This window comes from Penicillium verrucosum (assembly GCF_028828655.1).
Source record: "Penicillium verrucosum strain IBT 35672 chromosome Unknown utg000003l_segment0_segment0, whole genome shotgun sequence".
NCBI classification, from domain to species: domain Eukaryota; kingdom Fungi; phylum Ascomycota; class Eurotiomycetes; order Eurotiales; family Aspergillaceae; genus Penicillium; species Penicillium verrucosum.
The window spans coordinates 3,775,211-3,800,105 of NW_026643212.1; the positions used below are offsets into that span (position 1 = coordinate 3,775,211).

General features: G+C 45.5%; 8 protein-coding genes across 8 annotated transcripts; 3 read left to right on the top strand and 5 right to left on the bottom strand.

Annotated features, from left to right (window-relative positions):
* Positions 1–1,513: 1,513 nt before the first annotated feature.
* N7516_009034 (putative amino acid permease) lies at positions 1,514–3,524 on the bottom strand (the record flags this gene model as incomplete). The annotated part of the gene is made up of 7 exons (XM_057221753.1): positions 1,514–1,951; positions 2,014–2,339; positions 2,393–2,416; positions 2,476–2,939; positions 3,002–3,115; positions 3,208–3,278; positions 3,384–3,524. The coding sequence occupies 7 exons, from the start codon at positions 3,522–3,524 to the stop codon at positions 1,514–1,516; spliced, it is 1,578 nt and encodes a 525-aa protein (XP_057072025.1).
* A 1,257-nt stretch (positions 3,525–4,781) lies between these two features.
* On the top strand, positions 4,782–6,171 carry N7516_009035 (uncharacterized protein; the record flags this gene model as incomplete). The annotated part of the gene is made up of 5 exons (XM_057221754.1): positions 4,782–4,955; positions 5,071–5,160; positions 5,263–5,484; positions 5,535–5,677; positions 5,754–6,171. The coding sequence occupies 5 exons, from the start codon at positions 4,782–4,784 to the stop codon at positions 6,169–6,171; spliced, it is 1,047 nt and encodes a 348-aa protein (XP_057072026.1).
* Positions 6,172–9,441: 3,270 nt separating this feature from the next.
* Positions 9,442–10,306, top strand: N7516_009036 (uncharacterized protein; the record flags this gene model as incomplete). Its single annotated transcript, XM_057221755.1, has 2 exons — positions 9,442–9,611; positions 9,748–10,306. 2 exons carry the CDS (start codon positions 9,442–9,444, stop codon positions 10,304–10,306), a joined length of 729 nt encoding a protein of 242 aa, XP_057072027.1.
* A 2,265-nt stretch (positions 10,307–12,571) lies between these two features.
* N7516_009037 (uncharacterized protein) lies at positions 12,572–12,709 on the bottom strand (the record flags this gene model as incomplete). The annotated part of the gene is made up of 1 exon (XM_057221756.1): positions 12,572–12,709. The coding sequence occupies one exon, from the start codon at positions 12,707–12,709 to the stop codon at positions 12,572–12,574; it is 138 nt and encodes a 45-aa protein (XP_057072028.1).
* A 585-nt stretch (positions 12,710–13,294) lies between these two features.
* Positions 13,295–15,594, bottom strand: N7516_009038 (putative AMP-binding enzyme; the record flags this gene model as incomplete). The annotated part of the gene is made up of 5 exons (XM_057221757.1): positions 13,295–13,400; positions 13,463–14,603; positions 14,681–15,052; positions 15,115–15,370; positions 15,424–15,594. 5 exons carry the CDS (start codon positions 15,592–15,594, stop codon positions 13,295–13,297), a joined length of 2,046 nt encoding a protein of 681 aa, XP_057072029.1.
* A 557-nt stretch (positions 15,595–16,151) lies between these two features.
* Positions 16,152–17,875, bottom strand: N7516_009039 (putative arginine transporter; the record flags this gene model as incomplete). Its single annotated transcript, XM_057221758.1, has 3 exons — positions 16,152–16,497; positions 16,571–17,645; positions 17,701–17,875. 3 exons carry the CDS (start codon positions 17,873–17,875, stop codon positions 16,152–16,154), a joined length of 1,596 nt encoding a protein of 531 aa, XP_057072030.1.
* Positions 17,876–19,843: 1,968 nt separating this feature from the next.
* N7516_009040 (MIP/aquaporin family protein) lies at positions 19,844–20,994 on the bottom strand (the record flags this gene model as incomplete). The annotated part of the gene is made up of 3 exons (XM_057221759.1): positions 19,844–20,008; positions 20,069–20,615; positions 20,672–20,994. 3 exons carry the CDS (start codon positions 20,992–20,994, stop codon positions 19,844–19,846), a joined length of 1,035 nt encoding a protein of 344 aa, XP_057072031.1.
* Positions 20,995–22,653: 1,659 nt separating this feature from the next.
* N7516_009041 (glycerol kinase) lies at positions 22,654–24,691 on the top strand (the record flags this gene model as incomplete). The annotated part of the gene is made up of 4 exons (XM_057221760.1): positions 22,654–22,787; positions 22,857–23,842; positions 23,898–24,064; positions 24,131–24,691. 4 exons carry the CDS (start codon positions 22,654–22,656, stop codon positions 24,689–24,691), a joined length of 1,848 nt encoding a protein of 615 aa, XP_057072032.1.
* Positions 24,692–24,895: the final 204 nt, after the last annotated feature.

Consider the following 24,895-nt stretch of genomic DNA (forward strand, 5'->3'; position numbering starts at 1 on the left):
CAGTTAAAGTTAGAACCGTAGATTCAAATGATCGTAAGGTTGATATCCTCAATTATCTTAATCACTCTTCCCTACTTGATCACCCGGGGAGGATAATAATACCCGCTATTAAAGATAGATTCGTCCTTTATAGCCCTAATAGTACCTACCCTTACTATATAACAACCCTAGCGATATATAGTATCTCTAGTACGAAGGAAGGGTTATATAAACGTATCTTTTAGGCTATAACCGCTCGTTCGCTTATTATATAACTTTTGCTAGCCGTTAAGTATATCTATAGGAAAGGAGTTGTTTATAGAGGTTAGTCACTATTCTTTATAGCTTTATAATTATATACTTATATAACTACTATATTAGACCTTTATATCGGTAATATTCTCTTACGCCTCCTAGCCGATTTTGATTAGCTCTTAATTAAAGAGTTATACGAAAAGTATAGTTCGCCCGCGTTAGAACCAGCTATTCGTTTTGATAGTTAGCCGCTTAACTCTAGTCTTCTATCTAGCGTCGTCCCTCCTATCTAGCTTAGAAAAGCTTTAGAGAAATTCTCCCTTCTAGAATCTAGAGTCCTACTTAGTGATTTTAGAGAGGTATATAGACCCTCTATAGAGTACCGATATAGCTCGTACGCCCCTATATCCTTTATACCTCCTAAGGCCCGATTTAAGTTAGAATATAGTCTTTCTTTTTTAGCTGATATTTGGACACTCGTATATTCTATCTAGATAATACTCGGCCAGCGCCCCTTATTTAAGGATATACTTACTACGCCGGACGATATCACAGCCAAGTAGATTGATACTCTAGGGAACTTACCTCTATAGTAGTGGGAAAAATAGACGGCGCGCCACGAATATTTCGATGAAAGTAGAAAGCCCAATCAAGGTCGACACGTGAGATCTTAGGAAGACCGCTTTAAAAAGCATATTCAACTCCCGCGGCAATAGGCTGGAATCCAAGGTTTTGACATAGAAGAGAAAGCTGCTGTTATAAAGATGTTGCGGTCGATGCTGTCTTTTGAGCTGGAAAAGCGGCCAACTGCGCAAGATATTGTAAAATGCGAGTGGATAGAGAGATGGGCACTACCGGACTTTACCAAGTCTCACTTTGGGGAGTGCCGGGCCACGGACAATTCGTATGATGCTGTTCCCCTATAGAATATGTTGTATGTTGTAGCCGCATGCAAAATCTCCTCTGCCACCGATTTCTTTCTCTTGGCCTGTTGAATCTTCTACCATCTCTCATTCTTGCTAAAACACTTTGGAATTCTGGCGACCCGATGCTGTTGGTATATGAGGGATCGAGATCCACAGACTATCTATACCAATACATTGCAATACAAACAGATTTCTGTCAACTCTCATCACTGTCCGGGATGTCGTGAACCTTAGACAACTACAAAAATCATATGAAGATTCCCTAAGAGAAGTCTATCCACTAATTCTAAATGAAACTAATAATTATATGACTTTTAAACCCCTGTGAGCCAACTACATGATGCCTCCATTAATCATTGCTGCATCAATTTTACCCGTGTCACTGGACCCTTGTACACCCTCCGTGCATAAATCACATAATAACCGAGTGAAACCGTAACAACACCCCCAAATATTACCACACCCCAATTCATAGAAGTTGGGTCCACATTCTTCGTCAGGGGGAAGAAACTAAAGACCCATATGACCAGCAAAACCATGATGGAAATGGTGTCACAGATGGGGGTGAACTTGCCCATGCTCCAACGTGCCGGTGGTAGGGGCTGATTGCGCCATCTCCGAATACGAACGCAGGTGATGGAAATGATATAGGAGGATAGAAGGGCGGCTGTGCCGAGGGACATGATGGCATTGAAAGCCACGGAAGACCCAATATTGATGAGGGAGAGGAGAGAGACAATGACAAGACTGACGCAAAGAGCATTGAGCGGAACGGTGAAGGTTGGGTTAACCTGCCCAGGTGTTGTCCCCAGTTTAGTCAGAGGCATGAATGGCGGCGTGTGAAAGAACTTACCTGTGCCAAAAAATCGGAAAAAGGAAGGCCTTTGTCTCGGGCAAAAGAGTAGATCTGACGGGAGGTTGTGGTGAAGTTACTGATCGCCGCGCAAAATTGCATGATCATAATCACAACTGTCATGCCCGTCGTGGCACTGACTGATCCCGTGGCATTGAGGAAGACCTGGATGAAGGGGAATCCCGTTTCAGACTCAAGCACTTTATCAATGTCGCCCACACAGAACGCAAATGTGATAATCATGACCAAGCCGGTGGACCCGTTGAGGATTAGTGTCCAGACCATGCCCATAGGAAGTACCCGGGATGCATCTCGAATTTCCTCCGCTGTATTCCGGTGTTAATTCCCTACATGGATCATGGAATAGCAGGATACATACCCATATGAACCGCCGAGTCGGGGCCTTTTCCGGATATATTGTTAGCAACGACCAACGTAGGATCCATGAACGCCTGGACATACCAATCAATGCATAGATAGGTCCAACCAGCCCTGCCATACAAGCGAGTCCATTGTTATCCCATCCACCCCGATTCTCTATAGAACCAAATACCTCGGAAGCAGGAACCCTAGGGGACAGCACCCAAAGTGGAATCAAAATTCCAAAGAAACCGAAACAGTGCACAATCAAGATGATACCCTCTATCAAGGGAAGCTTCTGGGCCAGAAATGTGTTAAATATCAAGGCTACCAGAGCCACCGCAATGACGAGCAGCGTGACATGCCATGGCTTATAGGTATATGTGTCAGGGTAGTTTATCGCAATCACGCCAACCATCATGTTAGCGACTGTATAGCAGCATCCTGCGATACCGGTATGCCAACCTAACACGCAAATCCATCCAGTAATGTAACTCAATAGAGCCTGAGCATTCGGGGGTGCGAACTCCGACACCCAATGATACTGACCACCGGACAAAGGGGCCCTGAAAAGAATCGGAATTAAGGGTTAGCGATCTTATCGTCAAGACATCTGAACTATGCATACATGGAAGCCATCTCAGCCATTGAGAGGATCACAAAGCTGAACCCTGCCAGGCCTCCCAGGTAAGTATAGATCATACCTCCTTTGCCACCATTGGTCAGCCCATTAGATGAACCGCTAATGTAATAGGTCAGCACAAGGTCCCAATATGATATAACGAGGTGATTATCCTAGTGAAGATATCAATCACTTTACTTAGAAAGACTTACAAGAGAACTGCTTCCCATGTGCACATAAGCACCGCCGTAAACCCAAGAACGGAAAGAAACCGGAAGTTTCTCTGCAGTAGGTGTCATTATTTTGCTCTTTTCTCTTGTTTTTCTTTCTCTTTTGATCTGCGTAATTTGGAACGGGGGACTCAGAAAGGTTGAATAGAGTTGCGTACGTTTAGTTCCTGATCTCGACCGGCACGCCACATGTCTTGCTTGTCCTGCGCCGTGCCTGCCTTTTGGGAGGGGGTCTCCAAGAAAGACGTCTCTGGCGTAGAGTGTTGAATGTTCAACATGATTCCGTCTTCGCGTCCCATGGTGGATAATGATCACTTCAATTCCAGTGATAGGGGATGTCTATGTCTGAGGGGGAAACCAGTAAAAGGAAATAAAAGAAGTAGATGGGAAAATTAGACTATGAACTCAATGATATTGCAACTAGGGCAATAATATAACCGTGCTTCCGGTTGGAAAATTGCAACGTAGGCACAGGGAAAAATACTATAACGGAAACAAAAAGAAAACATGGTAATAATAAATATTTATATCCCGCAAAGCTTGTGGTTGGCAGCGGCCAAAGTACGATGCATTAGGGCACCACTAGAAGCGTACCGGTCGTAAGAAACCACAGTACATCCTCCATCCAACCCTGACGAGCTGGGGTTTTTTTTATATATACGAGCTATTCCATAGGTTAGTAGGCTTTTCTTTTGCGCGATTAATCATTGTCTAAGGAGAAAAGACCCTTCCTTTAGGCTTGGGTGGGGTTTTTAAGCACAATAACGGTCCCTAAGTCTACCTTCGGCTGTCTCGCCCATTCCTGGACCCATTCAGGATCATAATCCCAGCCATGTACCCAATTTATTGGGATATTCTGATTGGGTGGATCGATCCCTAACTCCTCTGAGATTAGCTCTAACTATACAACATACGTACTCCGTACTCCACGCATGTGCGAACGATGGCCTGGGCCAACAGCCTGGATATTCGGTCCCACATACAACATTGTCCATTGCAGGTCTTGTATTTTGTTTCTGTACGAAAATGATTTTTACATATAGAATCACCAAGCCGTTGCGCGGTCCAAGACACATAATAATATACCGTACTTTGTGGTGAGACATAATTCTCTAGGTAATCTAGATAATTACTGGTTTTAATTTTAGATCAATCTATGAATCCATTATTATCTCCTTTATATACTTACCGCACTAATAGACCGAAAAATTACTTAATACCGAGCCTTGATATTTTATAATTGAGGTTGATGTGAAAAAGAGAGACTTATACTCCCAAGAGGTTCCTATAGTTGTGTAATTCCAAAGCTCTTTAAAATAAAATACTCCTACAAAATGATCTATACAGTACACATACGCACATCTTGATACGGGACGTGATTGCCTGCGCATGCATTATATCAAGCCTACCAAGATCCCTGTCGTTCATTTATGATCCTTGGATTCATTCATCTGCCGCAAATATGGCCCCAGTATTCCTCAAAAGTTATAACCATAATCCGTCGCGAAATCTCTGTCTTCTAGTTTCCATTGCATCTCGACTGCCTGGACTCCCTCATGGAGACCGTCTCCCCCTATACAGTCTCCGCGACGAATCGAAGTGGCTTGATTGTCATCGTTGAAACACTTTTCATGACATGGATGATAATAGTGAACCTGATTCGACTGTACATGCGTCTAGCAATCAACGGACCAGTCAAGATTGACGATGTGGTAGTTTTTACCGGAAGTGTAAGTTCTATTTGCTATTATTCCCCTCCCCAACCTTTCCTCGTTTTGTCTCTAACCCCACAGCTACTAAATTCGATCCACCTATCTCTAATGTCGATCGGACTTCACTTTCTAGATAATAGCCATTGCTCATGTCGGAACAATCATGGACGCAATCTCCCATGGCCTGGGCCGATCAGAGGACGAAAGCTCGGTTTCGAACTTAGTACGCGCTGGAAAGGTCGTCTTCCCTCCCCCGTAAACCTCCAAGCTCGGCCTCCGGTTCTACTCGAAAGAAAGAAGAATGAACTGACGGATATTGATTCAGGACATCTATGCGGCGAACCTCTTATTCCTGGCTGGACACGGCGCGGCCAAGATATCCATATGTTTGCTTCTCAAACAACTAGGCCGGCAAGGGGGCTACTTGATCTGCGCCAAGGTTCTTCTGGGAATGGTGACAGCGTGGATAACTGGTTCGATTTTTGCGGTTGCCTTCAGTTGCTTCCCACAGTACCAATTTTCTATGGCGCAGCATTGTACTAATATTGTGCGTTATACTTGCTCACATCGAGCGACCCAACTAACAAGTGAGAGCAGGGTATTGCCTGGAAAGTGATCACTGCGTTTGATGTGATTACGGATATCCTTACCTTTGGACTGTGTATATTACTGGTTTGGGGGGTTCAGATGCGGTGGAAGCAAAAATGGGCGGTAGTTTTTGCTTTTGGGACAAGAGCTCCGTGAGTGTCTAATATCTCATAGACGAAGGAATTCAAGAAGAAGAACTGCAATGGCTAATAATTCCGCAATATCTAGGGTTGTTATTCTAATTATACTTCGCCAAACCTATCTTAACCACTCGCTTTTCCTTCCCGACGCACCTCTGCATCAATCGAATGCAATGATCGTGACCGCCATTCTCCTTCATTGCAGCATTATGGTATCCACCGTGCCATGTCTAAAGCCATTTGTTATCTCATTCAACACTGGATGGGGGCAGGGCGTGACAAATAGCAACGGCCAAAATTCATATTTCACACCTACTGGGAAGAGCGCATCGGTCAACCAATCCCACATCTACTCAATAAACCGGGGAGAGGGAGACGAGATTGACTTCACTACTTCCCGGCAGTCGCAGGATAGTCAGCACTCGCAACGTCTGATTATTCACCAGGTGCAGGAGTGGAAGGTAGAAGAGGAATATGAGATGCATTCTATACGAGATAGGATTTGAGTCATTATACTATAAGATGAATGGCCTCTTGAATTAGGCTTATATGAAATACTATCTGTTATTTAAGGGAAGTGATATTCCAATATTCTATGGAGCCACTGTTGTGAAGGACAGTACGGTAATCATCCATCTATGGGCTCAGTTGATTCATGCAAATACAACATTGAAATATTATGTCCGGTCCATACGGAAGCTTAAGCTTCAGGCCCGATGTTCTAATTAAATTTGATATCCGTTCATTCCATTAGCATTCCATCAGTAGATTCTACAATACAACTCACCAAGCTCTGCCAATCAACTGGTCGATGCTGTCACATCATTTGCATATACATAAAACAGCATCGGTAAATACAAATCCCCAACTAAAGATCATCCAGTAGTATAGTATATGTGCTGGTATGGGTGTCACCTGACCCTGTGTGACAGGACTGTAATCTCCTCTCCCTCTTATTCTTTCCCCTTCTTCTTCTTCTTCTTCTTCTTTAGCAGTTAGCACTTCCGAATACAGTTGCATTGCTCTCTCTCTTCTCCTGGCTTCCCATCAATATGGCTTTTGGAAATCCAAATATAGCTTCCGGAAGTCAGACTCTCTCTGCAGCAATACCTCAGCTCTATCGCACTCCACCAGTTCCCCATCCTTGAGCAGCATCACCCGGTCGAACCAATGAATATAACGAAGTCGATGCACCACCGCAATAATAGTTTGCTGAGAAAATTCCTTCGCGATAATATCCTGCATGATTACCCGTTTCCCAGTCGACGCTAATACAAGAAAGGACATTAGCTTCGGTCTCCTTGAAATCACCCTGGGGGCTCGTGCGCTCGGCTGAGTTAGCGGAGCAGGATGGTAGAAGCAACGATCCGCCTGGTCTTGACAGAGACATCGACCACAGATGGGACTTTGGTGATCGCATCGTAGTTTGGACTTCCGGCAAGGCTCGCACGATGATAGACGTCCATTTCGACGAGGGGTTGCCATTTTCATCGAATTTACTTCTAACGTTAGATACGCAACTCTCACTCGAGGCATTGAGGGAGAGGAGGTACAATGCCTACTAGATAGGGCCTCGACATCGGACTTCGGCATCGGACCTCCTTGGATTTCCTATTCGGGAAATTCCATCTCGAACTCCGAATGGACTGTGAAACAACACTAGTTCTGGCGGTCATGAATGTACATATGTAGCCTAATAAAATTTCTGCCAAACCCTACTTTCACACTGCAACCTGGAATGAAGTACCTACCAACATTATGGCTTCATGAATCAAGGCTCACTGCGATAGTCTTGACGACTAATATTGTACTCATCTTGTGAAAATAGCTTGCATCAAAAGTCCAGTCTCTCCCCATTCTTACCGCAAGTAAGGATAACAGGTAAGGCTCTCTTAGTACTGCAAAAACAGAGGCTTTATTTCAGGAAACAAGCACAGGAGCTGCTGATGCACGGGTTGGTCCCTACATATGAGCTAGGGGTATCTCGGGGGAACATCTCAAACTGGTTCTTGAGACCGCCAATGTTATAACATTGTTCACGATGGAAGTAGATTGGTATTTTCATGGGCATACCTACCCGTGATGAGACATTGTAAATAAATGAAATTAGATTTCGTTTATCTAACATGTCTCTTGACAATTTCTACATCAAATGGCGGTTTGGCCGAGTGGTCTAAGGCGATTGAGTATGTTTCTCTTCATCCAAACAAATCCACCAACACATTCACTAACAATTCCAACAGCTAGAAATCAATTCCGTTCGCGGGCGCATGTTCGAATCATGCAGCCGTCGTTGCATTCTTTTTTTTTATTTTTTATTCTTGATCCTTAATGTTCCACAGGCGAACCGCCATCTCCAAAAAATATAGTTGTAGTAAATGCCACATTTTCTATACTATATCTTCACAAATACATCTCTAGTTATTTGTCGATAACTTGTTAATAAGAGTTATTAGTGCTAGCTATATACCTAGGTAGCCATTTAGGCCAAAAAAACCCTTCATTCAAAGCACAGCTAATACAATAAGGGAATCCTTGATATTTAACTTGGAAATGCTCCAGGGCTATATTGTTAGCTTGCCTGTTGAAGGTAGTAGGAGTTGTCTTTCTTTCATATAGCCATATGTCTTCTTGACACTTCATCTTCTCTGGTAAGATGGCCGAGTTGGTCTAAGGCGCCAGGTTAAGGTATACCTTGACTCTACAACTAGCAATAGTTTCCTGGTCTCGCAAGAGGCGTGGGTTCGAATCCCACTCTTATCATGATCTTTTTGGTTTTTGTTCATATTCATCTCGATATAAGGCTTTTGTTAGCTCGATTGGATTTTTTTGGTGTGGAAGTGGCAATTGAGAATTTTAAAGTTGTGCGTTTTGCAGATCTTTATTTTACCTTGCATACGCAGTACCTACATGTATTCTCTCTAGTTAACTAGTTATGTTAACTACAGCATAGTTATGTAGACTTTCACTTGCCATTTTAGATTTATTCATGCTTGTTTCTTCTGTTCGCTGTATATCATATATAGCTTTTAACATACGGAAGTCTACTCGAATAGGATATACACCTTGACTAGTCCGCCAATTCCATGACATGACCGACTCGACTGACCAATGAACTAAAACAAAAATGGAAGCCATGCAAGTCTACAACATACCAGTTTCAGGCCAAATGTAAAAAAAAAAAGCAAAAACATATGATAAGAGTGGGATTTGAACCCACGCCTCTTGCGAGACACGGAGACAGTTGTATACCATCGGGATCAGGTGGACCTGAACCGTGCGCCTTAGACCAACTCGGCCATCTTACCAAGTGAATGAAAGATGGACGAGAATATAGATTTATGAAGGGAAACACTCAAGTTAGGGCTTTATGCTTGAATACAGTTCACGGGCTATCAATATACAGAACGTTGTTGGGGCTGGATTATTGATATTTAGGGTTTGGGAAATAATAGAGCGGCTCATGTAATTCATCACTGGGTTAAGAAGCGATGAAATACACCAAAGCACTAATTTAGTATTTAGTCAGCTTGGATGGCAGCCTTCTATGGATGGTCAGTTAATCTATATATAGCATTTCCATCATTGAGTATCTGCAGTCGTGCTTGTTCGTATAAATCCGTGCTGACCCAGGTCCGCCATTAACTCAATCAGCATTCCAACATCGGCCTTCTCATCACTTTTCCCTCTGTTTCTGTGTATTACGCCTGGTGCTCCATCATTTGCTTTACATCGCATTTCACCTTTGTTTTGTAGTCAAGATACAGCAAGAAGAAATGGCCGCCCAACCCGAACCCGATATCGTTTTGTACGACTTGGCCTGCACTAAGCACGTCAGCTTCTCTCCCGTTGTCTGGCGCATTCGACTCATGCTCAACTACAAGAATATCCCTTACAGGACCGTCTTCCTCGAGATTCCGGACATTGAGCCCACGCTCAAGAACCTGTATGCTACATGTACCTTCTATTACTTTTCAGTCTTTGGGTGCCAATCCCCTCTGCTTCATTTACATATCTCAACAAATAACCTCGACCTTGGATCACACGTGAAGAATTTCCCCAGCTAACTCCAAATCACCAAGTGGCCTAGTTGCGGGGGAAGCATCCAAATACACCGTCCCCGCAATCCAACATGTGCCAACCAACACATACATTATGGACTCACTCCCGATCGCGCAATTCCTAGAGTCTACCTACCCAGACCCACCGGTGCCACTAACCTCAGACCTTGGTCGCGAGATCGAGACCAAGGCACGCGGTGTGCTCGGCAAGGCGATGTACTCGTCAGTGATGCCGCGCGAGGTCCGCATCTTGTCGCCGCGCTCGCATGAGTATTTCCGGCGCACGCGCGAAGCCGCCCTTGGACATCGTCTTGAAGATCCTCTTGACGGAGACAGGGAGGAGCGCGTCTGGGACGGTGTTAGTGACGCTATGGGCGCTATTGGCGAGCTTATGCGGACGAACAAAGCGGATGGTCCGTTTGTGCTTGGTGTCCGGCCAAGCTACACTGATTTCTTCATTGTCGGATCCCTTCAGTCTATTAGAGTTATTGATGAGGGGATGTTTCAGAGAATGATCAAATACCCTGGCTACGGGGGGATTTATGAGGCTTGTCTCCCTTACCTGGGGAGGAATGATTGATGGGGTAGAATCGCAGGGTATTCCACTGTCTATGTGTCGTGGGTAGAGCCAATATTATTTATTATTTGCTAGGACAAGGCTATAGGTTATGGCTATGCAGTGTTATCACGAATACCATACTACGTTTGAATATATATTTGGTCCACCAACAGCCCCTCGGCATATATATATTAAACACAACCCACCAACTATCAAATGGAGACAATATTTAATGATATTGAAGAAAAAACATGGGATATCAGCGCTAACTTATACTAACAAGAATTGAAGCTGTAGGAGGAATCACAGCATGGGCTGCTACCACAGAAAGCCCTAATTTGAGTATTCTCCTTCATAAATTCATATTCTCGTCCGTCTTTCATCCAATTGGTAAGATGGCCGAGTTGGTCTAAGGCGCACGGTTCAGGTCCACCTGATCCCGATGGTACACAACTGTCTCCGTGTCTCGCAAGAGGCGTGGGTTCAAATCCCACTCTTATCATATGTTTTTGTTTTTTTGTTGCTCGGTCTCTCATATCAAAATAACAATGGGATTGATTGGTGGAAGTTGAAGGATTGTGTTGGTTTCTTTTTGTTGGACATGTAACCGGCCCCACTTTTATTTCCCAGGCAATAAAACGGACCCTCGCAAGCGAGGGTCTGGCACCCAAACACAAAACCACCCCCAAATGCAAGATATTTTATAGCTTTCAATTAAACTACCATTTAAACCACCACCATATAGTAAATCGATCAATTTAACCCTATATTTAGATCAATTGATCAAATTACTACTAATCTATATAAATCAATTTATTTAACAATATGTTTTTTGGTCCTTCCATGCTTCCGGATTTCGATCAATACCTTCTTCCACTTCCGCTTCGTTTTTTCTTGGTCGATTTTCTCCGTTAATTTATATTCTTTATACTTCATTTTTTTGACTTAGCCGGAGTTAATGATACCGGTGATCTGGGCATAACGACGGGAATTGTTATATCTGGCGTGGCGTGCCCCTATAATAGCCTTTGTATTATCGAACTCCCGCTGTAGCTAGGAGGCTAAAGTTGCCTGCTCCTCCCCTCCCTTTGTAAGCTTTGCTAGCCCGTCTTTAAACCGCTAGGTATTAGCATTATATCGATCAATACGATAGCTAATTTTCCGGAATTTTTTAGCGGTTTTTGGGGTACTAAATTCGGTATTTTGAGAGTATATTAAGGGGGTATCCGGCCGTAGTAGATTATTATAATATAGATTATATAAATCTAATTTATCGGTAATTAGCTTGGGATTAATAGGCTAAAGGCCTATTAATCTAAACCTAAGCTTAATTGTATGTGGCCGGAAGGTTTTTCGTCTGATTTTACTAATTAAATGTAGGAATTTATCCTTTAAAAATTTGCGGTATCTACTTATAGTAGCTGCTTTAATAGCCTTACTATACTAGTGTTTATATATACTAAAAACCCCTATATTAAGGGGTTGTAGTATATAACTAGTATACGAGAGTAAAAAGAATAAAATAATGTTATTTTTCTTATAAAATTTGATGAATTGAGACGTTAAATATGATCTAAAACGATCGTAAAGAACTAGCCGTTTTATACTAAGGGTACGGCTAATTGTCTATTTATAGAAGAGTTAAATCTATTAAAAGGCTAGAGTATTATTAATATACCTAGTTTCGGTAGTAGCGATATATTTATCGCTACTAATATTATTAAACTACTATAATAAGGCCTATTTAGTACTTAGAATAATTAGTAGTAGATAGGTAAAACCGTCCGCCGAAATAGCCTCTAAAACTGTAATAGATTTACGGTTAGTAACGGATCTATTAAATAGCTTTTTCCTTAGATACCTAGTAATAATAAATTGATCGCGTCCGACGCTAATTTAGAAGCTAGTTTCGTCGAAATTATAGATATCTTATTGGCAAATTCCGTGCTTATCGATCACCTGTTAGTAGTCTTTAAACTACCTCTTAACTACTAATTTGTCTAATGCCTTTGCCCGTTTAATATCTAGGGCCCGCCGCCGTCGTATACTATATTTAGGGTGCCGTTTAAGAAAACGTGGTAGCTAGTAGGCACTGATTTGTGGCGGATCTATATCCGGATCGGTATGATTATATTGAAGAATTGAATTGGTAGTAGTAGCAATTTGACGGCGGTTAATCGACGCTCCGACCGAATCAAAGTAATCGATATATTTATATAAAGCCCCCTCCTATATAGGAGTAAGCTTCCTGCCATTAGGTTGTCGTTGAAAAAGTGATTTTCTACCTTACCATCGCCGGCGTAGCCGGTGCATAGGAACCGCGAATTCTCGCGTAGTTTTCGAGATATTAGGTTTAGATTGCTCGGAGAGGTGCTCCATAGCTAGCTGAATCTGCTTCTCGATTTCTTGATTGATGGAAGACATAGTGGTGGTGTGGTTGATGATCAAATTGAAAGGTTTAGATTTATGAAGGTTTTTGCATTTGGGGGTGGTTTTGTGTTTGGGTGCCAGACCCTCGCTTGCGAGGGTCCGTTTTATTGCCTGGGAAATAAAAGTGGGGCCGGTTAGTTATATAGTCTGGTATAACTAACCTATGCCAAGGAACGCAAGGTGGAATTTGCAAGCAGAATCTAAGAAAATTATGTTTGAAAATATGACTTTAGACGGCAAGAAGAGAAGATGAAAGCCAACAAGTAGCGTATGAGAAATGGGTATGTGTATACATGTATCTATAGTCTAGTCCCGTAAGGAAGACACGAGAAAGAAAACTAGAACTAAAGACCAGACTATCAGGCCAAATCAATGACCATACGACTAGAGAGAGCGCACCCCCAAGCCACGAATGACCAAAGGTAGTAGCGCACCAGACATCAATCAGAATGTTCAATATACTACAATGTACAGACTGGTTCTATGTACAGTTTCTGAACCGAGCCCGCGAAGAATTGCCAAATGCCAGAGTGAGACGATGGAAAACAAGAATAAACAAGAAAAAAAAAGTTGGAGCCACTACAGCTTAGCCTTGGGAGCAGACTGCTCCTCGATGGCCTGCTCATAGAGCTGATCCAAAAGGGGACGGTATAGCTTGACGGCGGGGGGACGCTTGAGTTTGAGACTGTGGAAAGGAGAAAATAATATTAGCAATGCTGGGAGTACGGATGTGGAAATAAAACTTACGTCGGGGTCAGCAAGTTGTTCTCAACGGTGAACGGCTCCACTTTGAGAGAGACGTTGCGGATTCTCTCATATCCAGCAAACTTGTGCTTCTTAGCCATGCGCTCGAGATCACGGAGGACAGCACGACGGAGCCTGTCATCATTCAAAGATTCCCTGACCGCTTCCAAGTCCGTAGGGGCAATGGTCTTGCCCAGGACTTTGCTGGCAAACGGAGCGAAGAGGTCAGGCGCGACACCGAAAATGCCAACCAAGAAGGTCTGCATGCTATCGCCGTGGACATAAGCCTGGGCGACGTAGCCGAGCTCGGCAAGGACGACGCCCTCCAGACGCTCGGGGGAGATGTACTCGCCCTGGGCGAGCTTGAGCACGTTCTTGCGGCGGTCGATGATGATGAAGCGGCCCTGTGCGTCGATTGTGCAGACATCGCCAGTACGGAACCAGCCGTCCTCGGTGATGGCACTGCGGGTCTCCTCCTCGTTCTTGTAGTACTCGCGGAACAAGTTGTTTCCGCGCAGCATGAGCTCACCACGGGGATACGGCTTGTCGTCTACGGAGTACTCCATGTCTGGCAGGGAGGCTAAGCATGCCTCGGTGGCGGGTGCGAGGCTACCGCAATTGCCAGAGGTCAGGTCGTAGGTCGGCTGGGCGGTGGCTTGGGCGTAGGACTCGGTCAAGCCGTAACCCTGAAGGACGTCCATGCCGGTGGCGACACGCAGGAAGTCGTGCAGGGTGGGGTCCAAGGGCGCCGAGCCAGACACCATATGTTTGGTTCGCTCCAGACCAAGAGCGGCAGTCACCTTCTTAGCCCAGATGCGATCGTACACAGCGTGTTTGACTGTCGCTTTGGAGGGATCGGGATTCTTCATGTTTGCGGTTTTAGCCGCAATGATGTGTCGCGAAAGAGCGCCCTTGAAGCCGGCCTGTTCGACCGTTGCGGAACGAATTGCGCTACCGAATCGACTGTAAAGACGAGGAACAGACATGAAACCAGTGGGCTTCAGCAACTTCAAGTCGTCGACCAACTCCACGATGTTTCCGTGGAAATAACCAATCCGTGCACCACCCCAGAAAGCACAGTGCTCTGCAAGACGGGCATAGATATGGGCCAGCGGCAGATAAGAGACCGCCGTATCACCTCGGCCTTGAATGATAGCGACCAGACCGCACGACGTGGCCGCCACGGCATTGCCGTGTGTCAGAACGACACCCTTGGGGGACCGGTCGTGCCGGAGGTGTAGTTGATAGTGACAATATCCGAAGCAGAAGGAGCATTATATCCGCGCTTCGAGGCCAAACCCAGCTCCTCAACCTGGTCGATAGTGTAAATCGCCAGACCCATACCGGCGGCCATGGACTCAAGAAGGGCACGCTTAGAGTGACCGTCTTGCTCACCTCCATCCAGCGGGTCCAAACTGATGATAATCTTCAGGTTTGGGAGAGAGGGCTTAAGCTTGAGCAGAGTCGGGATATGCGGTAGAGATGTGACAACACAGCTTAGCTCGGCGTGGTTGATAATATATTCGGTAGCGTCCGGGGACAGGACATCGTAGATTGAAACGGAGTAAAGGGATTGGGAAATGCAAGCCAGATCTGTACAAAGGTTCAATTTAGCATTTGAATCTTGAATTCTTCGCCCTCGAGACCTAACTCACCAGTGATCTGCCATTCTGGCCGGTTCTGGGACCAGAGACCGACACCATACTGGCCGGAGCGATGACACTCGTGCTTGTGGTGCAGCTCTACGAGACCAGCACCGAACGCAGCGCGTCTCTTTTGCACAGTCTCATAAGTGAGCCACTGGTATTGATCGAAGGACTTCGTCGTGGAGTTATACGGACGCCAACCGAGGCAGTGGCTCTTGGGCTGGCGGTTGGCGGTCGACTCGAACATATCATGGGCCGTGGTGATCTAACATCGGTCAGTATTAAGATATTTTCGCATTCCCGGGTGGGCCTCTGTACCTGGGGGTCCAGTGTCGTCAAAAGTTCCTTCTGCGCATTCCATGCTCGGTATACCCGACTTCGACCGGGCTGTTCAGTGCCGGGAATGGCGACAGAGTAAGCTACACCTTTGGGAGGTGCTCGCTTGAGCTCCTCGGCCTTAGCCAAATGGGGAGGTTGTGAGAAGAACATGTCTGTTGGTATGCGCGGTCAGCGAGGGTCAGCGAGGGAATGAGAATAAACAATAGGCAGACGAACCAAAATCAAAGTCTATGTGAAGAAGGAGAAGAGTGAAAAAAAAGAAAGGCCCGAGTAAGCCGCATATTAAAGGGGGCAAAAGTGTGGGGGAGAAAACTGGAGTACAACAATGAAAACCGGCGCGACTGACTACTTTCGGACAACAAAAGACATGAGCCGACAAGGGAACCTCGGCTGTTTGGGAGGGTACTTGCCACAGAGTGGTTCTTCACATATTATCTCAGGTACCGACACTAAGTGGGGTTTGCTTACATATTCCGCGTCATTTGCTGGGCCCGGGGACCACATGCACTAATTTTCACATGGACCGAGATTGTTGGGAATTTGGGAATCTACAACAGTAGTATCTTTAAAATGGTGGAGGAGATGGAATAAGATATAGTATTGTTTGAATATAGTATATAGATATATGCGTAAAAAAAAGAAAAATTAACGCCCATAAAATATGCAAGTGTAAAATATATACAGTGAGATCGATAGTCTCTAGTTAATTACCCACAAATCCACTGCCATGCCTTGCCATACCATGTAGTTGGCTCAATAGTCTCCCATGTCTCATTATCAGCAGTAGTGCGGCCGGTATCAAGGTCGGCCTCAATGGGCTTGACAAATGCGGGGCGGTACACAATCTTGTGTCCCGCATATAACACCACGAACAAAATCAAGCTCAGGTAGTTGATGAAGAACTCCTTAACTTGGAAGTGTGGAATGAAGGCAGTGAAGCCCTGGGTGATGATGATCAGACAGTTGAAAAACAGACCATACCACGAGAACCAGGGCTGCCAGAGAGCCTTGTAAGGCAGGATATCCCGAGAGATGTTGCGAGCCTTAAGCGCGCTGGAAGGCAAGGTGACAGGCGTTCAGTGAACACCAGGTGATGAAACCAGCCACACCTGAGATCTGAAGCAACCAAGTGAACACCGTGCTGCCTGCATCGGAGACGTTCAAGAATCCGAGCAGACCGAAGGCCGCGGTGAAAAGTACGCTATAGTAAGGGACACCACGCTTGCTGGTAATCTTGAACCAATGAGGGGCGAAACCTTCCTGGGCTAGACCCACCAGGATACGGCTCCCGCTGTAGACGTTGGAGTTGGCCGCCGAAAGCACGACGGTCAGAAGAACGGCGTTGATGATACCGGGGAGAGCCGCGACGCCCGCACGGTTGGCAGCAATGACGAACGGTGAGGCGTTGGCGTTGTTTGCAGCAGCACCACCACCCTCACTAGCCAATAGACCGTCGTCGGTGGAGGGAACAACAATCCCGAGGAAGAAGATTGTCAGGATGAAGAAGAAGACGATACGGAAAAAGGTTTTGCGAATTGCAGATGGGACGGTCTTGCGCGGGTTCTCGGTTTCACCGGCCGCAATACCCACCAGTTCGGTTCCCTGGTAGGAAAATCCGGCCTGAATAAGCGTGGACCAGAATCCAACAAATTTGGCCAACGAATCGTTGCCTTTAATCAAATAAGGGACGAACGGGCCGGGGTGCACCCAATACCGGAAACCGATATACCCTTCTCTACCGACGCCCGCGTTCATGCAGATTGAGAAGATCATAAACCCGATCACGGTAATAACCTTGATACTCGCGAACCAGAACTCAATTTCACCATAGAAGGCCACGGGCATCATGTTGAAAATGATAATCACGACCCAGAAGACGGCAATGAAGATAGCGATCGGAATGTTGCTATTCCAGAACTGGATGATCAAACCGGTTGCGGTCAACTCCAGCGCAAATGTTGATGCCCATGAGAACCAATAGATCCAACCCATAGCAAATCCCAGACTAGGGTCAATCAGGCGAGCAGCGTATGAGGTGAATGCACCAGGAATTGGGATATATGTTGCGATTTCTCCGAGAGCGGTCATGACCGAGTACACGATCGTTCCGACGAAGATATAAGCGATGAGAGCGCCCACGGGGCCTCCGTGGGCAATAGCGGTGCCGCTACCAATGAATAAACCGGTACCTATTGTGCCGCCTTCGAAAGACTGTTAGTTCGGATATTCTGATTCTCACAATATCACCCAACTCACCAATGGCAATCATCTGCAGATGTCTGCTCTTCAGCTTCCGCTTGAGATCCGGCAGCGGGTTCGCCTCACGCTGGGCACCATGCTTCTCGTAGTCGATATCATAGTCCGTGCTCTGTGCTTGGACTTGCACAGGCATTTCAGCGCTCGTCTTTCCCTCTGACTTGTCTGGCGCCATGTCTGCTTGGGGGTGGGCAAGACAAGTTGGGGAGCTTCAAGATGGGGATAAAGAGGAGAAAGAAAGGATTTGAAGAAGACTGTAACGGAGTATCCACTCAATTAAGCCGACGGATCCAAAGACAGGCTTTTTCCTCTGTGGAGTAACACGACACTACAGGATATATGTTATGTAAAAGAAAAGAGGAATTTGAGGGGAAATAGATGGGGCTCATGTTGATTATCTATGGATTATTCGATTCTATTATTCTAATCCTTCTATCCTTCTATCTTACCTTTTTTTTTCAATTTTTCTTTTTCAATTTTTTAATTTTTTTTTTTCTCTCGCCAATACCACCCGGTGTGGGCCAATTTTGCCGGGAAGAGTTTTCTTTGGTGGCAACTCTCTTTTACGCCCCCCCTTAGGATAACCATTTTGGTATTTTTGGTATTCTTTTTGTATATATTTATCAATCTAGAACATATGATTTATTATATCGTCTATTAATAATGATACTGATTGTACATTGTAAGAGATAAGACAAAAGCGCACGTGTATAGGTGGATTATACATAGAATCACATGTAGTTAGGTATGGTTAGTTAACTATATAACTAGTTACATATATGTGTTATCTTATTGATCATGAGATATCTTCTCCTCTCCTCTAACCGTCTTCTTAAGACTTTCAACTGAAATAAGAATTGTGTAATTAATTATCTTGCAGCCACACAGACTTGGCAACGGGCTCGGCGGAGTCGGGGATGCCGTTTGCGGAGATAAACTTGGAGCTACTAACTAGCTAGTCATAAGGATGACAACAAATACATTCAATCTACAACATAGATCGAACATCTCTCAACTTTTAAATAGTACACAAATAACCATAATACACCCATTGTATATATCTTTTATATCGAGTTCGATGCTGGTTCTCCACTTCCATCTGTGTGGACAGCCTTAGTATTTATGCAATAGATATTGTATTCTCACTCATGAAATTTTGATTTTTAATTAATGCCATAGTAGATTGGATTGTCGGGTGTTAGCTCCGAAAATCCAGACTGGAACCTCCGCCCGGGAGACAACTGTGCCTTATTAGTGGAGAGCAGACTGGGACCTGGGGCCATTTTTCTTGGATGCGTCTTTATCTTGTTTGTTATCTTTTGCTAGGCCATGATACTTGACTAGTTGGACACAAGAATTTCATTTTTGATTCCTCTTTTGCTACTCCATAAAAACCAAAATATCTCCTGTTTCTGATCTTTATGGGAGATACGAACTGGATTCGATATCTCCGGGGTTGAATTAATCTGGTTATATGTTACCAATTGGGTTGTTAGCTTCACAGTGTCGATCATTACTTTTTGCACTTATCTCTCTGGCCCTGGAGAGCTCAAGTTCAGGTTTACTTAAACACAGCCTGTTGGATTTCTAATTCTGTAACTTAGCTTTTACAACTCTCAACTCAATCAATTGCTCACATTCCACAATGCACTTTGACGTCCACGTAGACCTCTCCTAACACAGCCCCTACCTACCTAGGTACTGCAGATGCTGTGCTCTGTCCTGGAATCATGCAGCCCAGATGGAGAGACGTGATACCATGCATTGGATGCGTTTTGTTAGGTAAAGAAATAAATATAATATAGTATTGTTCTTGTTATAGGAGATATAGGACTCCATGACTTATCTGCACAGCCGATAGGGACTTGCCTGACAAAAACATAGCAAATAACAACATTTGAAAGGTCATGAACCATCTTAAAAAATTGGAAAAAGTAAATAGCACAATGTTAAAAGGAATGCTGCAAAAACTGGCTAAATAGTGTAAAATATAAATCATGATAATCGTAGCTGGTTTCCACCCCTTTTTACAAACGAGATCGTCAGAAACAGATCGTGAATAAGATAAAATAAAAAAAGACCAGTGCAGTGCTCATTACCCCAAGCCTGCATTTGGGGTTTCATGCATAAGGATAGGATTATGTCAGACTGGACTTTGCAGTGCGACTCGCCTTTGGTTCAAGGGTCCAAACAGCCTCTTGAGCCCCACCCAGGGTGTGTTGATCGGACTATCCATCCCAGTATACAGGAATAGATCGTAGATCCATCCGCCAAAGGTGCAACCTAATATTGGTGCAACCATAGGAACCTAAGAAAGTGTTTGTAAGCCAAAGAAGTTTAGAAAGCCCAATGTATGCCCAGAACGTACCCAGAAGTAATAGTCCCCTGCAGCCCATACTTCATGCCCATATCCGATCATGTAGGATGTTAGTCGAGGCCCAAAGTCCCGTGCCAAATTGATAGCATATCCAGTCTCCCATCCAAAGCACGCGCCAATACCAAAAACAACGAAGAATAGTGCCAGAGGCAATAACGGCCCGGCGCCTAGATTGCCGTCATCTTTCAGAGCGAATATCATGAACATCAAGACCGCACTGGCAAGGAACTCGGAGAAGAATTGCCCCGTCTTCGTCATGAATTCTGCTGGGTAGGTGCAGAAGATGCCGCCTGTTGCTGTTGTCGAGTAGCCGGGGACTGTGCGGATATTTGGCCCGCCCTCGTAGACGTTGATGGCTGACTTATAGTTGCCGTAAACAATGGCAGAACCGCACATTGCGCCGAGGATTTGGGCTAGTGCGTATACGGGAAATTTGCGCCAGGGGAACCCGCGGAGAACGCAGCTCGCAAATGTCACGGCGGGATTAATGTGGCCTCCTGATGCTCCACTGGCATATACTCCGAGCATGACGCCGAGTCTGGTGAATGGGGTTGGTTAGAAGATGGGTATTTATAAAGAGAAGAAGAGCCTTACCCCCATCCCCAAGAGATAGATTGGTAGTCACCCTTCTCGCCATGACTTAGTAGCACCTGAGCAACGACCCCATCCCCAAATAAAATTAGGATCATCGTCCCAAAAAACTCCGAGAATGCATCACGGCAGTACTCCCTCACTTTGAACCAGAGGAGAGGGCGAGTATAAGGACTTTCGACTTCCGGGTTTATATGATGGATAGTCGTTTCATTCTTATTATTCAGACAGAGTGAGCCACAGCCACTGTCATGATTGCTAGAGCATAGAGTTTCACGGTGGACTTTTGACATTGGATCAAGCTCAAGCTCCTTCCAGGTAGCCATCCAAGGGGGAGCCCAATCTGGAGTCCAGGGTTGGGGCTTCGAGTTGATATAGTACGGCGAACCGGGGGGAATCTCGCCAACCACACAAAAACGATATGGTAGTCCCTCCGGTATATCAACGGTGCAGAAGCAGGGACGACAGTGTAACCAACCCTTTGCACTCAATCTGTGCTGTCCTCCGTACAAGAGGGTGGCTCGATTGGCTGATGCAGGGTCTTGTCCTGAAAGAGAGTGTGTGTCTGTGTGTCTTGTCCTCCTGATTTCAAGCTCCAGATCTCCAAAGATCGTGCAAGATTGCAGGGAAGATATCAGCTGAAGTCAAAAGCGGATAGATTCGGAATCATCAAGTGCACATATTCCTTTTATTGAAGTGGCTTGACCGGCCATTGTCATTTTTGTCACCGTCGTTCTTTTGTCCTCCACACATAATAGACTTTTCTGACAGCGCATCTCTGTTCATAGTTTATTTCAGGGGTCGTTTGTAGGAACGGCCGTTTGGCCTGGATAGCCGGAAGTCACTGTCTGATCCCGGTTGGGTTGTTTCCTTTGGGTAGTTCTTGGACACCGCAATGTTGTGAACAGTTCCCGCTTACCGGTATTTGCCATGACTGCCATGACTATAAGAAGAAGCTTGTATGTCTTCTGTTACTCATTGCCAACTTGTCGGATGCCAGACCTCACGCAGGCCCAATTGTAATTTTCTAGAAAGTCCGAACTGTGTCACCTTGAGGCGGCATGCTTCTCCAGAGGGAAGGAGAAGTAACGGGGAGAGATTGGTTTTCCCCCATGATGATGCTAAGGGTAGTATTTTGTCACTATTCGGTTCTCGCCGGTAGTGACACAATTGACCACCGTCTGCTGTCCGTATGACCATACACTTAAAGGTAGCATCACCGAGACTGGGGTTGTCCGGATTTGACTCTGCCAGTAGGGTAGAAGTGATGTCTTGTCCTCCAGCAGTTGACACCGCAGTGCTCATGATCCAAAAGAAAAAGGCCGATATAGGCTTGCAGATGAAAATATCAATTCCGACCAACCTAGCAGTTGTAATTTGGGCCGTTTATCGGTAGATGCCTAGTTGGCCTGCTGGTGCTACTTATATGACAATAGAATAAGACCGAGTCAATGCGCAATTCCCCACCGATTTGGATCTGACAGTTCCTCAACCTTATTCAACTTTAACCGAGTCGTCAGTCGTCTGCTGATCTCTCCCCACAATATGCAGGAAGGTCACGCTGATAGGGGTTGAGGGAAAGTCCGGATGAGAGAGCCGTTTTCCGAGGATATCCTTTCCGCACTGACAATGGGATACTTCCACAATTCAGTTCCAAGAACTGTTCCAAGAACGAGTCTATACGAAGACCCAATACACGTTGTCCCACAGCCCGTTCTAACCGTCTTATCTCACGTTTGATTAGGGGTAATCCCACCAATCCCTTCTCTCGGTTTCTCCTCCTCATTCTTCGAATCAGCACCCCGCTGTGTGACCGTCCAGCTATTATGTGGGGAAGGCTGTTATTTATGTGTTTGGAGTACCCTGCTGTATCTTGAGCTTTTCCGCGCTTGGTTGTATAGTAAGTTTGACGTCTCGTGCCATGCGCAAATAACCACCCGTTTGCTTTTCTCCCTCGTAAATTCATTCCATAAAACCCCATAACCATGGAGACCTCAAATACCTTTGTGGGATCAATTGATCAAGGCACAACGAGCACCAGATTTTTAATCTTCAACCGCGAAGGCGAGCCAGTAGCATCACATCAAGTCGAGTTCAGCCAAATCTACCCAAACCCGGGGTAAGTTACAGTCCAATCCAATAGCAAGACCAAAAACCTACCTTGGATGCAACAATTAACCACCTCTAGCTGGCATGAACATGACCCCCTCGAGATTGTAACCTCAGTAGAGACCTGCATCGAAGAAGCCGTCGAGAAGTTCGAAGCGCAGGGCCACACCCGGAGCAGCATCCAAAGCATCGGAATAACCAACCAGCGCGAAACAACCATAGTCTGGGACCACAAGACCGGTGAACCCCTATACAATGCTATTGTATGGACAGACACACGGTCTCAGGCGATCGTCGCAGAACTGAAACAGAAACCAGGGGCATCGCAGCTCCAGACACTCTGCGGTCTGCCGCTGTCGACCTACTCGTCGGCTACGAAGCTGCTCTGGATGTTGGCGCATGTCCCAAGAGTGAAGGATGCGTTTGACCGCGGCACACTGGCGTTTGGTACCATCGATTCTTGGCTGGTATACCGTTTGAACGGTGGAGTGGCTGCCAACGTCTTTGTCTCGGATTCAACAAACGCTTCGCGGACCATGTTTGTGAATCTGGAGACGTTGCAGTACGACGAGGCACTCCTGGACTTCTTTGGGATCAGGGGTAAGGTTCATTTACCTACGATTGTTCCCTCGTCTGATGCGACGGCGTACGGGGTTGTTGCTTCTGGGGCTTTGGCGCGGGTTCCCATTATGGGGTGTCTGGGGGATCAGTCTGCGGCGTTGGTTGGGCAGAAAGGGTTCTTGCCTGGAATGGCTAAGAACACTTATGGCACTGGATGCTTTCTCTTGTACAATGTTGGCGAAAAGCCGGTGTTCTCGACACATGGGTTGCTGGCTACAGTGGCTTACCACTTTGGTGGGAAACCTATCTATGCACTTGAAGGGAGTATTGCTGTTGCCGGGTCTGGGATCAAATTCTTGCAGAATAACTTGAATTTCTTCCGTGAGTCCAAGGATGTCAATGACCTTGCCTGCTCGGTGGAAGATAATGGCGGATGTGTGTTTGTCACTGCCTTGAGTGGGCTTTTTGCGCCTTATTGGATCGATGATGCAAAAGGGACAATCTGTGAGTTTCTTATTACTTGATTCTTGGATTTTATCTGACCTGACGGTGTATGCAGTTGGGATCACCCAATACACCCAAAAGGGCCACATCGCACGTGCTACTTTAGAGGCAACCTGCTTTCAGACCAAAGCAATTCTAGATGCGATGGAGAAAGACAGTGGCCACAGACTATCCGAACTGGCTGTTGATGGGGGTATGAGTAACTCGGATTTGGCAATGCAGGTAAGAAATCATTTTCTTATACGTCTACAAGAGTTTAAACAAGTATTAATCTATTCTCAAATCTAGATCCAAGCAGATCTGATATCCATCCCTGTCTACCGCCCCAAAATGCGCGAGACCACAGCGCTCGGTGCAGCGATTGCAGCTGGACTTGCAGTTGGACTTTGGCACAACTTTGCCGAGCTACGCGATATCAATCGCTCTGGTGGTATGGTCTTCCAGCCCCAAGTCCCGCCACAAGAGAGCGCGGAAAAATTCGGACAATGGGAAAAGGCTGTGCAAATGAGTAGAGGCTGGGTGGGACCTCAGAATGCCGAGAAGGAAGACAACTATGGTCCGAACGAGACATATGTACCGTTAAAGGGTCCTGATCTTCCTCTGCCCAAGGGAACACAGGTCTTGCATAATCCCTTGATCTCGGATGTGGCTAAGAGCTCTACATACACCAACACTGTTAAAGGGAGGACTCATATTTCAGTCAAGGAAATCCAAGTTCCATCTCTACTCTCCAATGTTTCGGGTGATTTGGATGATGCAGACGAAGAGGATTTGTTCTTGGAGCTGAGGAGAGTGGAGATTTTGCAAAGACTCAGGAAGTTACGGAAGCTACAGTCAAACTTTTACTAATTGTATTCTTATTGGATTGAATGGTCTACCAAATATGTGTCTCCCTAGAGATTTTAGATGCATTCACTCTCACCAGTGACTTGATTGAACAATGTTCCTCAATATTCCTCAATGCCCACTAAATTTGAAAGGAACGGCCCGGTGCTGAATTTGTTTGCGATTTCCCGAGAGACATGACAAGACAACAGCACGATATCTGCCTTC